The sequence below is a fragment of the Chaetodon auriga genome, chromosome 8 (assembly GCF_051107435.1).
Source record: "Chaetodon auriga isolate fChaAug3 chromosome 8, fChaAug3.hap1, whole genome shotgun sequence".
NCBI classification, from domain to species: Eukaryota; Metazoa; Chordata; class Actinopteri; order Chaetodontiformes; family Chaetodontidae; genus Chaetodon; species Chaetodon auriga.
In genome coordinates, this window is record NC_135081.1 from 17464473 (window position 1) to 17481452 (window position 16980).

A 16980-nucleotide genomic window follows, 5' to 3' on the forward strand; every position below is an offset into this window, starting at 1 on the left:
TGTTACTGTACAACATTGTATTAATACTGCTCTTTCAGTTAAGAAAAGCTAATTTGATGTTGCCTTGTTGTTTTGCCTTGTCTCAGCAGTGGTTTCGTTCAAGGCTGTGCACACACAGCATCCACATAGAAGTGCCTTGCAAACTGTTTACAAGTAAACTGTTAAAAACTTAAATACACTGTTTTGTTTTCAGGTTAAAAAAATCTATCCCAGAATCTATTTAATCTATTGTTAAATAGATTTCTAAATGAAAATCTGCTGCCTTCTGTAAGCTCTCCAAGTTCAAAGAAGAACTGAGTCTTGTTGCTTGAAATAGATTCAATAAAAGTCTTTACACATATGGTAAATTTTGACACTCTACTGTTTTTTTAATACAGATCAGAAAGCTCAACTTGTAACACCCCAGGACTGCATTTAACACTGTATAACTCAGCACAGCATGGGGCAAAAGCACCGTGGCCCAGGACATCAAGGGGGCAAATAGCATCCCAAGTGACCCGAGTGTTCCTCATTGTCCGGTGGGTTAGACTTTTACAATAAGCCCAAGCTTTCAATTCCTCAGTCTCTTGAGGTAAAAGTTGCCCTCCATTACATCAGGAAGCAGCTAGCATACCACATGGGCTTTTTTGAGTGCTCACACAGCACATAATGCTTAATTGATTCAGCAGGAATGTCAAAAGAGAGGTGTTTAAGGTGAGCGGTGTTACTGCTGCAGCTCCTCCATGCAGCCTAATTTATTGCGGATGTCTCTGGAGGTTTGCGTGTAGCCTGAATGTTACAGCTCCTTCAGAGAAGAAAACTTCTCTTACTCCGTCATTTCTAATCAAGTGGACAGTCCACCACACATCATAATGACTGACAAGGCACCACCCAGCTGATTTTAAAAAAACCTGCAAAACCTGCAAAACCTGAGGAGACAGAACGACACCACGAAAAATCCACATGCAGTCATCCATACCTGCAAGTACCACCAAGTCATGTGCATGAGGTCAGTGAAAGGGTATCTTCAACAACATTACACCATTTTTAAACCTTTTTCAATAAAGCAAACAAACAAGTTTTCATACACACGTTTGTAGTTTGTTGATCTTTACTAGTAAGATCAGACTGCCCACGTGTCACTTATAAGAAATAACCCAGGTTATTTTTTATCAAGTCTCATTTGGACTAAGCTGGCTGCACATTAAGAGAAGAATGTTCACAGATATTTTAACATGAAAATCAACCTGAAACAATAAAAGTAAGTGGGGCAAAAATAGGATTTTGAAAGCCAAGTGCGAGATTACCAAGCAGTACCAGTGTTTTCTTGGTCGACTGTCATAATTGCCTATAGGCTAAGGTACACAGATGTACAGTAATGCGGTACAGAGTGTAACACAGATGAACAGAGGCACCACAGGGCAGCCCAGAGCTGGACTGGGCCTCTGAAACATGCCAGAGATAAGAAGAAATGTGTTGCATCAAGGCTTGTTGAGCTGTTATCAAGGGCTCTAAATTTCCACGGCACTCTGCCTTCCACTGACAAGCTGAATCTTATTAAATGGTCTAAGTCAGAATGATGGACACGAGACTGGATTGCAGTGCAAAATTCTGTCATTTTTAATGAACTGCCAAGAAGAACTTCACACAAAAATAGTGGTACTATTTCTTAGAAATTCAAGCTGATTAAAGCCGCTTCCCTTATCAAAGACCACACATTTTTTAAAGATGCTGTTTAAGTCGACAGGACAGTGAGAAAGGAAAAGACCCTCTTTACTTGAGGTCTTGTTTTAGTGGTGACAGGTCACTTGTTTGTCTTCTATCAACACTCTTCCGGCGGTCTGGAACACCAGCGCCCTCCAGTTGAGCACATTCCCTGGAGTGAAGTTTAGATCGTCCACGTAGCGCTGGATCTCACAGGGGGAGAGGGTGTAGTCCCACATGTGGACATCAGACATCATGCCAACAAAAGACTGCTTACTGTCAAACCCCCCACCGTGGGAATCCTGCTCCTGTAACAGATGGCAAAGAGTTGAGATAAAAAACGTCTATGTTGTATGATTTCTGTTATAATTTACGAACAAAAACAATATTAAACTCACCTGTCCGAGGATAACAATGGGTGTAGTGATTTTTGATCCGCCAACAAATTTCCTAATTGAGGGTTTTCCATCATACCACAGCTGCACCAGGCCAGATGCAGAGTCCCATGTAGAACAAACTGTGTGCCACACATTCAGCTTGTAGTCCTGCGCTCCAAATTCTACCTCTTTATTCCCGACAGAGAGATCTATCACATCTCTTGTGCTGCTCTTGAATATCAGGAAACCATTGTCAGCAGAAGGCATAGCCAGAGAGAAAATCGCGTGGTTTCTGGTGAGGTCTGTAATGGACCTGTTAGCATTGAAAGAAATAAATTATCAAACAGGATACTTTTAAAGTCAGAGATATTGCGCATTCTTTCATGCATTTTGCACTTTAACACAACCTGAGACAGACAGTCACAGCGCTGAAATCCTGTTTTGATGCTGTCAGTCTCACATTAGCTGTGTTGGTTTCCTCTGGGAAGGTGAACATTTTACCAGACAGATCTAGAAAAAAAAAGAAAGAGAAAGAAAGTAGCAAAATGCTAAATGTAAATTATACAATGAACAAATAAATTATACAGCACACTGTGCCCCAGTACCACCTCAAAGCTATATCCTGCCTCAAGAATATGAAGAAAATAATGTGGTAATAACACTGAAATGTCAAGTTACTGTATTTTTTGGTGAAAAATGCTTTGCTGAAAATTAGGAACACGCAGTCGCATTTGAACCACAGACTCTTGAAGTGTGATGGCATGTGTGTAAGTGCTGCTCCCCATGAGGTTATTTCATCATTTATAAGAACACTTTGAAGTCTGATGGAGCGAACTAAACATGTAACAAAAGCCCTTTTCTGTTCTGCAAATTCTCTAGAGGTGGGTTGTTTTCTTTTGCACCCCACCCTGAACACACACACACACACACACCACACACACACACACACACACACACACACACACACACACAAACACACACACAGATGCCAAATCTCTGTACTAAAACTACTTTGTGTGTTGCTTTTCTTATTAGTGGTTCAACTGGTTCTTACACACATCTCTCTCTGTCTGTGTATAAAATTCTCATTTAGTTACACAAAAACACTTCAGTTATCACGACAAAGACAACAGATGTAACTTTAGTAATTTAGTTGTACACTTTACATGTTTTTTCCCGGTTACAATTACATATTTGTTTCATCCTATTAATTTAGGAAGAAAACGTTTTTACAAACATTAACAGACTGTGTACATGTGCATGTAACTTTTTTTGTGAAATGACTTTTTTTTTGTTGTTGTTTTTTACCTTGAGGACTTGCAGCACATGCTGTCAGCAACGCCAAGAGAAGCAAAAAATCCATCTGATACAAAAACAAATGACAAGACACCAAAGAAAATCTTAAAATGCTGCTGCTATTAACACCAATAATAACTACCAGTGCTTCAAATCAATTTACTTGCCATTGCCTGACACAATATATAGTATAATATATAGTATAATACTCTATTTTGCATTGGATATCATGGATGTCATGATCTTACCTTCAAGTCAGAGTGAGGATGCTGTGTGCAACAGCAAACAAGGGTGTCATTTTATACACTCACAGTTTCCTCATTCCAGTGTCACAGCTCCTATTTCAAATATATAGTACTTCCTTGTGCACAGACACCGGTTGCGTTAAACATGATTTCAACACAATGTAGTCATTGTGTTCTCATTTTGTAAATTTGGAGCATTGTTTTTGCTAAGTGCAGACAAATGTACATTAGGGGCTCCTGATGCTGTTTTATCAGCCATATTAACACACATCCAGTGGGAAGTGTTCAGTTACTATGAAACATTAAAAGGTAAGGTGCATTTAGCAGATTTAATAGTGTAGGTAATTAAGATAAAATGCACAGGAGATTACACAAAATATACAAATATACATGCATACGTCATAAAGCTGGAGTATAACGTAGGCGCGCATGTGACACCTTTTGTTCTTTTGTTCCAGAAAACTCAATCATTGAGAAGGTATTTGGGTGAAGTACTAAAAATAGACACAACATACAGAACACATCCTCATACCTAAATGATTGAATAGGTTGATAGCCAGTGACTCCCAAAACAACATATATCACAGCTGAAGAGAACCAGCGACAACAATTGCGAAGGCAGACTTTCGTAATGTTGGACATTCCTCCTCACATCATCAACATTATGGTTGAGGTTTAGGTTTAGGGAAGGATTATGGGTTAAAATAAGTATGTTTGTCTTATGCGCGTCATGTAACGTAAATGCATCATGTAGCTCAAAATGGGTCAACGCTGACTTTGGTTTCAGACAGGACACAAACAGCGGCATCCTGGTTGAAAGTCCTGTGTTTGTTTGACCCATCCAACCACCCCACCTTTCTCCAAATATTGACTTTCTTGTTGTTTTTACTGTATCAGTACACTGCTGAACAATAAACGTAAATACAGGCTGTAATAACCACTTGCAAGTCGGTTTCCTGGTGAGGATCGGCTCGTCATCCATGATACCCATCAACAACAAAATAGGTCACAGCGTATTAAAGGCCCCTGCAAAGAAAATTCCATTTTTAACCTTAATAACATGCCCATAGTATGGGGTTATATATATATATGTATGTATACATCGACTGGGTAGCACCCTGAGAACCATTAGGAAGGTACATAGTTATTTACTGTACAAGGAGCAGGCTTTACTGTTGCCTGCATCAAACAGGCTCCTTTAACGTTTGATCTGGAGTTAGTAATGATAAGCATATTCCTGCAGTTAGGACCGGGGATATTGTTATGACCGCACAGCCAGCTGCTCTCTGGGCTGATGAAGTGCTTCCGCTATTTCTGGCCAACATTTGTCTTTTTCACTTGGCCATGGTACTCCCTTGAGTGAAATAGGTAGGGGTACTGTTGCCACAGCTCAAAGAACTTTTCCTCTCTTTCATGGTCCCACCTGACAGCTTCAACCTCAGCATCCCTCCTCATCTTCACCATGGTTACCTGACTGCACTCTGGAGAGAGCACCTGATTGGTAAATGCTGAAGAACATGTCATGGGATATGTCACACTAAATGTGTCAAGACAAAAAATTCTGACATGCTAGTCTTTTTGTCGTAGTGTTGTGGGATGTACGAGATGTATGACGGTGGCTGTGGCTCAGGAGGTAGAGTGGTTGTCCACCAGGAGGTTGGTGGTTCAATTCCTGGCTTCGGAAGTCCACATGCTGGAGTATCCTTGGGCAAGATACTGAACCCCAAAACTGCTCCCGATGCTGTCCCATCGCCATATGTACATCACTTTGGATAAAAGCGTCTGCCAAATGACTAATTGCAATTGTAATTGCACGACAGGTCGTTTAGCATGTCACACTACAAGGTACAAACGCCGGATTGTCGTTCATGATTGTGACTATGATGCTGGTAATTGGTCAGCCAAGACAAAATCACCTCAATAATCGGGCTTGATTTCGTGTGGTCTGATCCAAGCACAAGTTTCACCTGTTCTGTTTTCATTTGTAAAAGGAGAAGTGATGAGCCTTCAGGTATTACCATAGGATCTGAAAAACCATGTTTGTAGTGGCTGTTTTCCAGAGTACTGTCATAAAAATTTATGCAAAAGAAGATGGATTTCGTCACAAACCTTAGAATGAAGCTATTCCATCCATTTATTCTGGAGACACAGCGAGTGCAAGGCAACTTGTTGATCACACGGTAAGCTATGTGTTTCTTTGGTTTTATGCATTGATCGTGTCCAAGTAATCTGCAGTGTGCTGGACAATGTTAGCCAACATTAGCTGATCAAGTTATGATTCAGGTCAAATGCTGACAGGACATTTTATAATATTACGGCAAACATTACTCAGAACAGTTTGTATGCTAAGCTGCTGAATTAGATGATGGCTATATTCATTACAATAATTCTGACAGACTAGACTAAACTTTGAAGTTGCTCACTACGATAACACATTGAGATAAAGGTCATCCTCATAAGTTGCTAGTATTGCATTATCAAGCCAAGATTAGGTCATTCAAGTGCATGTGGCACGTGTGAGAAGTTTTCCTTCTGGGCTTTCTGCCAGAGAGCGGCCTTTGTATGTTTGACGAGCAGAGTCCAGGGTGAGCAGGTACAGAGGGGTGGGTGGAGAAAAAGGTGGAGACTATTTGCAAATTAGATCCAAGCATAGTAAATGAAGACAAATGTTATATAGAGTTATATCTAAGCCATTTTAAGGACCCAGAGGATTTGTTTCAGAGAAAAAACACCTAAATATGTACTACAGTAATTTAGATTAACAGAAATGAGCTTGTAGGGGTTTAAGCAGCAGCAGGAGGAGAACCTTAAAATGTCTTTCACTTTCACAATAAATTTCCTATTTAGAGTATGAAGTTAATGAACCAGCTGCATGTAGCTCATTGAAATGGCAAACAGTTCATGCTGCTGCGGTAAACTCTTAATCTGGACTTCTTGGGGAGCAGTCGTGGACTCCAGGCAAGGCAATGAAGGGCAGCTAAATCATCAGATTTAGATTCAAGGACATTTTCAAACTGTTGTGTTGTAGAAATTGTATTTTAATTTAGTCTGATGTATCGAGCAACACCGAATCAAAATGCATTGAAATCAATATAATGGTGCCAGTCCACTATTTTTGGTTGATTGATTAATATTGTGACTGGCACATACATTTTTGCTGCACTGAAGCTTGTGTGTTCCACGCTGTAGATCAGCTAAAATATCAAGGTGACGGACAGCATCAACAGCACAACCGCATATCTGTACTGTCACATTTAAATATTCCATCCTCTTTGCTGAGGACTGTAGGGGGGAGTCTACATACTCCTCTCTCCACTGATGTGATGAGATCCAGTAGTGACTGTGGCTGCAGCTCAGAGCGAATGTTTCCCGGAGAACGGCATCAGATCAGCTAGAGGGATGAACCCTGGAGAGGGATCAGACCGAGACGACTAGACAGAGCACACTCAACTCAGCAGGGACAAACTCTCAGAGTTTGACTGAGCTTCCAGACAGGACGAGACGTAGTTGGTGGGCACGAGAGAGAGAGAGAGAGACAGAGAAACACTCCAAAACTCTTCAATCACACTCAAGTTTATTTTAGAGGCCATTTACCAGTTAAGTTACACTCTAAGATTTGAAAATATTTTCTGTCTGATGGAAATCTGCTGTTTTAAAGTATATTATACATACAGAGGGCACCACCAGAGCCAGCATGTAACCCCAGAGCGAACCACTGGTAGGTAGAGGGGTAGAGGAACATGCCAAAGGCCTTACCGGTAGATGTGAAAGGTACAGAAAATCAATAGGCCTCAAGCAAGAACATTTTAATATTCTTATCCTAAACCTTTCTGTCTTATTCTCAGAGGTTTGCTCATACAAGTGCTCCAAGTCAGATTCACCGAACTCACTTAACTGGACAAACTTGTTGTGAATTGTTTGTTTCATGCACAAGACTGCCTCCTGTTTTTAGCATAATCAATAACCCAAAAATTGTCATACAGGGCTTTCTGTTCTGCTTTGCGTGTGAGCCGTTGTGGTATAGAGGACCTGAGACAATTACAATAAAGTGACAGTGCAGCTGTCAAAGACATGTTATCAGAGGAGCAGTACTGTGACAATCACAGACACAAAGAGGGAATGCTTTCACACAAATACATCAGCTAAAAAAACATTTTATAATACCGTAAATGTTTGGTGCAACAGAAGATGATGTTGGAGAGCAACCTGCATAAAGACCCCAAGGCAGCTGTTGGAGTGAGGCAATTTTCCTTGTAACTACTGAGCTGTGGAAGAAGTTGCTGTGCTGTGCTTTCAGTTAATTGGCAAGCCTTGATGATGATGATGGTGAACATAATATTAAATATGGATTACGTTTGTCTAAGTCATAGATTTAATTTTAGTTACATCTACATCGTGTTCAAACTCCAGAATCATTCAGACTGTTTTTTTCCCCCACGGAGAGAGGTATCTGCACAAGACTCATACAACAGGTGTGGACCACAGCTGGTCAATTTTGTTCGTACCAAAGGAAATATTTAAGAAGATTGATGAATGCTGTAAATTCTCTGAAATCAGTCATACGTGTCAATTTTTTTTTATGCATTCGTGCTTTTTGCATGAGGCCCATTATTAGATGGTCTAGCTTGGACTGGAAGAGAAAAAAACAATTTAAGCTACAGTGAGCACACACTGGATGACACACAGATCTAATTACAGGCTGAAATTCAAAGGAACTTTACACAATGCACAAACAGCACACATACATTTTGGACACACTAAAATAGTGTGAATAGTGTGAATGAGTCAATATAGTGTACTAGGGAGCACACTAAGAGCAGCTTGGTATACCTGTGACTCTGGCTCAGCAGGGACAGCTTTAGGGCAGGTGCAGAATGGCAGGTGTGGAACAACAGGAGAAGCTTGTCTGAACCGCGCAGAAATTAATCAGATGATTGCAGAGCAGAAGCTGCAACAAGAAGAATGTGCAGTACCATTTGTTGCTCAAAGCAGAACATTTAGTCGGAGACTGTTGACGAGCATCTAATGATATTTTCTGCACACACATTCTGCGAGCCCTTACACCCTCTCGCATTGTATTATTCCCCTATTACCAAAGAAATGCTATTGATTTTAGCCTATTTCCTGCTGCTTGGCTGTTTTTTTTTTTTTTATTATTGTGTGTGTGTGTGTGTGTGTGTGTGTGTGTGTGTGTGTGTGTGTGTGTTTGTGTGCGCTGATGTAAAATTGAGTGTTCCATGTTGCCCTGGGAAGACATTAAGATGTAGGAACGTACAGACAAGCTGTCAAACAAGCTAGCTTGCATTCACCATTTGCACTAATGCTTAGTTTCAAACATCCAGGCTACCCTGAAACACATGATAAGATCAAGCGTGTCCAGCCAGACAGTCTCACTTCTACATGATCATAAATAAAGAGCTGAAACTGGGGACAGCACACTACGATGCTAAATATTTTTTGGTATTCAAAAACTATTTGTAACACCATCCAAATCCTCTGAGTGACTAAAGTTAGTTTAGAAAAATCAGTGGTTGTGTAAAAGATTTCAACAAGAGTATGAAAATGTTTAACCTGTAAATTTGACTGTGAGAGACCGAGGAGGTAGGTACAAAGAGGTTGGTGACAAGTTAACAATACCTAACCCATTATATCTATAAACAGCATATAATTGAACTTGCTGCATTAAAGCGATGTCTTTTTGTTCACTGGAGCTACAGATTCAACAGCCATTCTGAAGAGAAATCAACAAAATCTGATGAGATTCGCCTGAGCTGATTTATTTTGGAAGTCCTTGCATAGGTTTGCAAGTAGCTTCGTTTCCTGTGCAGTCCGAGCAAATGTTCAAAATTGTAGTGGCCACGAGAGCTCAAAGCACAGCAGCTTAAGAATACACGTAAATCAACAGAACAAAAGCAAATTAAGAAGCACATTTGCAAATTTGTCATTTGGTTTAATGTTTTTATTCTTATCTTATTCATTTTTTACACACACACACACACACACACACACACACACACACACACACACAAAAACACAATGGTATTCTCATTCCACCACTGTATCATGCACCGTATTGTATATCATATCATATGTATTGTATAACAGCTCTGCACTTAGCTTTCATTCTAAAGGGCTAATCAGACATTTTGGGTACATTTATTTATCTTATCATTCCACAAAAAAAAAAAGATAAGTTTTTACATGATGACAAGTTATTTACGCTTTTCTTTCTCAGGCTGTTGACCTGCAGAAGTTATTTAACATAAAAGCAGTCAAAAATGGCATAATTGAGATATGACTAGAATTCTTGATTCATGAATTAACTTGGCAAAGTTTTGAATGGATTCATGATTGCTTCACATTATCAATGCAAAAAAATTTAACAAACAATGCTGGCAACATGTAGCCAAAGGTTCATAAAGTAAACAAGACACAACAGTTGTGACAGTTGACAGTTTTGTTTCAAAGGTTTAGTAACCAATCAGTTGTTGGTCTTCTATCAGCACTCTTCCAATGGCCTGGAAGTCCAGCGCCCTCCAGCTGAGCACATTCCCTGAGGTGAAACTTCGATGCTCCATGTAGTTCTGGATCTCACTGGGGGTGAGGGTGTGGTCCCATAGGTGGACATCAGACATCATGCCAACGAAAGACTGGTTAATGTCAAACCCCCCACCGTGGGAATCCTGCTCCTGTACAGATTGCATAGAGTTGAGAACAGCTATTGGATTTTCATGATATATATCCTGTGAGGACATATCACAAATCCCAAAGTAGCTATTTTGGAAGAAAATTACAGAATAGTTTGACATTTGGGATAATACACTTACTCACTCTCGTGCCAAAAGATTGCCCTCAATATGTAGCTGAAGGCAGCAGTCTGTTAGCTTAGCATAGCATCAAGACTGTCTTTGTGTTAAGCTAGGCTAACACGCCACTGACTCTAGCTACATATTTGCAGGACAGACATGAGACTAGTAGGTCACTGATCTTCTTAATTAACCTGCAGCGTAAAAGCTAATTAGTGTGTTTTCCATAATGTTGAACCATTCCTTTAAGTAGTAGTGGTGCATAAAAACACTGTACCTGTCCCAAAACAATTAGAATGGGTCCGCTGATTTTGGATCCAGAGCCGACGAACTTCCTGCTCGAGGGCTTTCCATTCAACCACAGCTGCGCCAGTCCAGACATAAAGTCGACTGTGACGCAAATTGAGTGCCGTCTGTGCAAGTTGTAGGTCAGCCCTCTAAAATCCACCTTTTGATCTTTGACATAGAGGTCAGTCTCATTGTTTCCAGCTTCGTTGAAAATCAGGAAGTCATTGGCATGAGAGGGTGTGGCCAAAGAGAATAAGCCGTAGTTTCTACTGAGGTCTGTAAAGAACCTGTAGGCATTGCAAAGACACCATCATCCTTAATTATTTTTATTCTCATAGATACAGTGGATTGTTTCACTGATTTTCAACACTACCTGAGACAGGCGGATAGACTCCTCAATTCCTGTGTCGATGTGGTCAGCCTCACATGAGCTGTATTGGTTTCTTGTGGGAAGGTGAACATTTTACCTGTCAGATCTGAAAAAGAGAGAGAGACATTAAAAAAATCACAAATGTCTTGATTAGACCGCATAAAACTTTGACTTTGTCTCTGTGATTGTCTTATACATGTCTGAAGATCCACTGTAAAATTCAGTGACAGTCGTGCTGGCTGTTGTCATCTTGGCAGTGCCTGACTCCACCAAAGTCCTGGCTAATTCAAAAAACTCAAAGAGGTGGAGCATCGGTGGAGCTGAGGCTTGCTGAATGAAGCCTGGTTACTGGAATTTAGAGGCTAGCTGTCACTCAAAGCTGCCAAGCCCTTATTTTGTAGAGCTTTAAGCCTTAATAAAATTTAAGTGAATGTGTAATGTAAAAATTCAGCCCCCGTAGGATTGTCATGAATGGGGAAATTAGCTATAGAGACCAAAACAGTTTTTTACACAGGCCTCAAGTGGTCATTCAAGGAACTGCAGTTCTCGGTACTCCCACGTGGCTTCCATTTTTTGGCCCTGGATGTTGCTATTTAGTAGTAATCCTGAAACGTTGTATTTACTTGCCATACACAGAGCCACACCACTATAAACTGCAAAATACGTACATTTACTCACAATAAATTTACAATGTTTGTCAAGTTTTATTGATCACTCATCATTTTCATCACATCCGCTGCTTCTTATAGAAAATGAAGTAGAGCTGGAGGCTCCAGCCAGCTCACTGTGCTCGGTATGTGTTTATCTTTTGTGTTCCAGCCTTTGTTTCCTGTTTTGTTGAATGTAAGGCTGCAAACTAACCAACTGTCTTAATAGATATTTGACAAAGATAATAGCATATGCTGTGTGTTTTTCCAATTCATGCTCATATTTGGTAAATCCTCTTAAATTAGGGGAAAAAAGAATTTGCACATACCTAAAAGAGTGAGCCTAAGGACAACTAAAGATAACAAACTCCTGTGAGCCTGATATTCTTGCATGCTTTTTTTTTTTTTTTTTTTGTGATGTTTAATTTCAGTTGTCCTTTTGTTAAATTAAGAACTTTTTTTTTTTTTACCTTGAGGAACGGCAGCACACGCTGTCAGCATCGCCAGTAGAAGCAACAACACCATCTAATACAAAGACAAATAAACATCATTAAAAGGCAATGGATCAAATACTTTAGTGTTGATTATTTTCACCACCAGTGTGTAATAGACTGCAAATTAATTTGCTTCCACTGAAGTTGTCCTGCTATATACAATGTAGGTAGAAAAGGTGAAAAGGTTTGCATGTAATGCTCTTACCTTGAATTCTGTGTCAGAATGTTTTCTGTAACTGTGTGCAGGATTGTGACTTTTATACTTTGTCTGCTTCCTCATTAGTTCAATTTATGGCTTCAGATTCCAGTAATTTGCAAATGTACAATGTTGACTCACAGCTCTTAAAACTGTCCTATACAATATATTACGCTTATCAAGATAGCCTTGAATAGATAGAACTGCTTAGTTGCTGTAAACAAAAAAAAAAAAAAAAGATAAACAAGACAAAAACAACACACAGTTACATATAATAATGCAAGTAAAATAACCATGAGATAAGAAAAAGTAAGTTAAGTGGGTTTTTTTTTTTTTTTTTTGGCTAATTAGCAAATGTTATGCTGACATGGCATAAGATGGTGACTATGGTAAACACCTGCACAACATCAGCATGTGAGCATTGTCATTGTGAGCATTCTACCATGCTGACAGTACTATTTAGCTGAAAGCACCACTGTGCCAAAATACAGACTCGCTGCACTGGAGCTGCTGGCATGCCTGCAGACTCTTAGTCTTGTTTCACTTCTGACAGAGCCGGGCTACTGTTAACTCCTTTTCCAACTATTGTTTGTCTGGCCACGAAGGCTGGTGTCAACAGGAGCATAAATAAACAGCTGCATTTTGGGTAAAACACATACATATATAGACTAGGGATTGTTCCAAAAACAATCACCAAAAACTAATGTTTGTAGTGGCCATTTTCCAGAGTACTGTCATAAAAATGTATGCAAAAGAAGATGGATTTTGTCACAAACCTTAAAATGAAGCTATTCCATCCATTTATTCTGGAGACACAGCGAGTGCAAGGCAACTTGTTGATCACACGGTAAGCTATGTGTTTCTTTGGTTTTATGCATTGACCGTGTCCAAGTAATCTGCAGTGTGCTGGACAATGTTAGCCAACATTAGCCGATCAAGTTATGATTCAGGTCAAATGCTGACAGGACAAGTTAACAATACCTAACCCATTATATCCACTAACCATGATAATCGAGCTTGCTGCATTAAAGCGATGTCTTTTTGTTCACTTGAGCTACAGATTCAACAGCCATTCTGAAGAGAAATCAACAAAATCTGATGAGATTCGTCTGAGCTGATTTATTTTGGAAGTCCTTGCATAGGTTTGCAAGTAGCTTCGATGGCTGGCTAATTCAAAAAACTCAAAGAGGTGGAGCATCGGTGGAGCTGAGGCTTGCTGAATGAAGCCTGGTTACTGGAATTTCGAGGCTAGCTGTCACTCAAAGCTGCCAAGCCCTTATTTTGTAGAGCTTTAAGCCTTATTAAAATTTAAGTGAATGTGTAATGTAAAAATTCAGCCCCCGTAGGATTGTCATGAATGGGGAAATTAGCTATAGAGACCAAAACAGTTTTTTTACACAGGCCTCAAGTGGTCATTCAAGGAACTGCAGTTCTCGGCACTCCCACGTGGCTTCCTTTTTTTAGCCCTGGATGTTGCTATTTAGTAGTAATCCTGAAACGTTGTATTTACTTGCCATCCATAGAGCCACACCACTATAAACTGCAAAATATGTACATTTACTCACAATAAATTTACAATGTTTGTCAAGTTTTATTGATTACTCATCATTTTCATCACATCCGCTGCTTCTTATAGAAAATAAAGTAGAGCTGGAGGCTCCAGCCAGCTCACTGTGCTCGGTATGTGTTTATCTTTTGTGTTCCAACCTTTGTTTCCTGTTTTGGTATCTGCCATAACTTGAACTACTCTTTCCTGTTTGCACCTTGGACTTGTTTACTTCCTTTGTGTGTCAGAGTGTTGTCTTTAACTGTGTGCAGGATTGTGACTTTACTTTGTCTGCTTCCTCATTGGTTCAATTTATGGCCTCAGATTCCAGTAATTTGCAAATGTACAAGGTTGACTTAGAGCTCTTAAAACTGTCCTATACAATATATTACACTTATCAAGATAGCCTTGAATAGATAGAACTGCTTAGTTGCTGTAAAATAATAATAATAATAATAATAAAAATAAACAAGACAAAAACAACACACAGTTACATATAATAATGCAAGTAAAATAACCATGAGATAAGAAAAAAATCTGCTGCCTGACAATTTAGTCAAGTAAGTCAAGTGGTTCTTTTTTTTTTTTTTTTTTTTAGCTAATTAGCAAATGTTATGCTGACATGGCATAAGATGGTGACTATGGTAAACACCTGCACAACATCAGCACGTGAGCATTGTCATTGTGAGCATTCTACCATGCTGACAGTACTATTTAGCTGAAAGCACCACTGTGCCAAAATACAGACTCACTGCACTGGAGCTACTGGCATGCCTGCAGACTCTTAGTCTTGTTTCACTTCTGACAGAGCCGGGCTACTGTTAACTCGTTTTCCAACTATTGTTTGTCTGGCCACGAAGGCTGGTGTCAACAGGAGCATAAATAAACAGCTGCATTTTGGGTAAAACACATACATATATAGACTAGGGATTGTTCCAACAATCACCAAAAACTCTGGCTTGGTTGAAATAAACCCATAATTCACAAAGTTAGATGTGAAAATACCAGGAGAGAAGCCAGAGGGAGGGCAGACATCAGAGAAGCAGCGGGGGAAAAATGGGTCAATATAAAGTCAATGATCATTCAAAGTGCAAAAGATCTCAACAAGCTCTCACTCACATGGTATGAGATTTCAGATGGATCCTTTGTGAGATTGTGTTTGTCTTTCTTATGTGATGCTCTGAAATAGGCGCATTTTTTCACACTGTGGAATATGTTTATTAATTACAATAAACTTTCCGTGTGTTCCACTGGCACACCCACACAGCTGTTGCATATGTTACCAATATGCACCAAATCTCAGTCATGCTACCAGAATATGACCAGTCACTCTTCTTCCAGGTAAGGTACTTTAAAATACATGATTCTAATAATAATAGTAATACTAATAAAGCTAAAGGCAATTTCTATGCAATAGCTGATAACCACTGACAACGCATGTGGAATTTCAACATTCGTGCTGAGGATGAATTAACTAATACTTAATTGCAAACTCAGGTTGCTCTGCATTACATCAGGAACCTGCTAGCTTAACACAAGAGGCTCGTTTGAGTTCTCACACAGCACATAATGGGCATATCAAAAGAAAGGTGTTTATGATGAGTAATGTTGCTGCTACAACTGCTACTGTGCAGCCTAATTTATAGTTGAAATACATGCAGGTTTGCAAGTAGCCTGCAGCAACATGAGTGTCAAAGTCTAAGCAAATGTGACAGTCCTCCGGAGAAGAGATGCACAAGTGCTTGTTCCACTTGATTTTTGCAAAGGATTTGGAGATATACAGAAAAGCCCAGGCTCTCTATGGGTAAGTGTCTTAAATAAACCGACAAGCAATAAGTTTGAACTGTCGGAGTGTCATGAGCTGGTAACTTCTTCAGAAACAAAGGTAACTGAAGTGTCCGTGAACAAACATTGGTTTGTTGATCACCAGCCTCAGAGAACAGTGTTGTCCCTCTCATTAGGAAGTGTGGATCCATGTAAAAGATGAGTTGTTTTACAGCATCTGTCAGCACAGACTGACTTTTGAACAATCAAAAGTCCATGTGGGAGTGTGTATGATTTACTATCAGCCAACAGGGAGAAGTGATGAAACACAGAGAAACTTTAGCTCTCTGCCACTATTCTAAGTACAGTCCCATTCACATATAGTGGAGTAACTACAAAGTAGTGCTGTCCTATTGAATGAGGACATTATTTATCTCAAAACAATCAGAACAGCGCTGAGGTGAGGGCAATTGGTAGAAACATTCAAACTCAGTTAAAGCTGCATTTACTGATGTTTGGCCAGTAGGGGGCGGGTGACATGAAAACAACTTGACAGATCCACAGCCCGGAAACGATCGCTCTGTAAAGTTTAAACGTTAAAGAACAATGATTTACTTACACATTCAGCAGGCATGGAAGAACATCACTGCTTTTTAGTTTCAGTCTAAACAAATAGCTGCGCAGTAAGTCTGGAGAGGACCACAGAGGAAATGTGCTGTCAGCAAAACCAGGACAATGTGGTAGACAGGGTAAAGGTCTGCGTGGAGACGCAGAGTGGTTATTCTCTGCTCGGTAACCATGAGTGACTCATTCCCAGTGTTTTCATTTTCCTCCTTTCTCATCATGATTTTTATAGTTTGAAAAGCAAAGAAATGAAAACAGATTAAGAAAGAAGGTTAGTGCCTATAATGAATTGCACACACAGATGGCAGACTGTACCACGTATCGCTCTGCCAACTGCATGTTGAAACATGCTGCATGTGACAGAATTCTGCACTTCTACTTTCTGTTTGCAAGCTGCATTATTGCCAACCACAAATCTAAAATGTAAGAAACTTAATTTACAGAAACATGGTTTTGGATTTCTTGTGTCTCTGCCTTTCCGCATCACTAGGCTTCCACACCCACATGCACACCTGGACCGTTTCCTCCTCAGCCGCCCATCATACATGCATGCTCCTTTAGCTTTTTTAAAAAGATCATTTCATGATATTCAGAGGTCTTAGCTCTAAAAGCTCATGGACACCTTGACAGTAGGGAGGAAATAC

General features: G+C 39.8%; 2 protein-coding genes across 2 annotated transcripts; both read right to left on the minus strand.

Annotated features, from left to right (window-relative positions):
- Positions 1-1559: 1559 nt before the first annotated feature.
- Positions 1560-3637, minus strand: LOC143324568 (C-reactive protein-like). The gene is made up of 5 exons (XM_076737187.1): positions 3605-3637; positions 3369-3423; positions 2468-2570; positions 2082-2373; positions 1560-1991 (listed from the first exon to the last, which is right to left on the minus strand). The coding sequence occupies exons 2-5, from the start codon at positions 3421-3423 to the stop codon at positions 1770-1772; spliced, it is 672 nt and encodes a 223-aa protein (XP_076593302.1). The 5' UTR covers positions 3605-3637; the 3' UTR covers positions 1560-1769.
- Positions 3638-10071: 6434 nt separating this feature from the next.
- Positions 10072-12237, minus strand: LOC143324928 (serum amyloid P-component-like). The gene is made up of 4 exons (XM_076737737.1): positions 12183-12237; positions 11069-11171; positions 10685-10982; positions 10072-10290 (listed from the first exon to the last, which is right to left on the minus strand). Exons 1-4 carry the CDS (start codon positions 12235-12237, stop codon positions 10072-10074), a joined length of 675 nt encoding a protein of 224 aa, XP_076593852.1.
- Positions 12238-16980: the final 4743 nt, after the last annotated feature.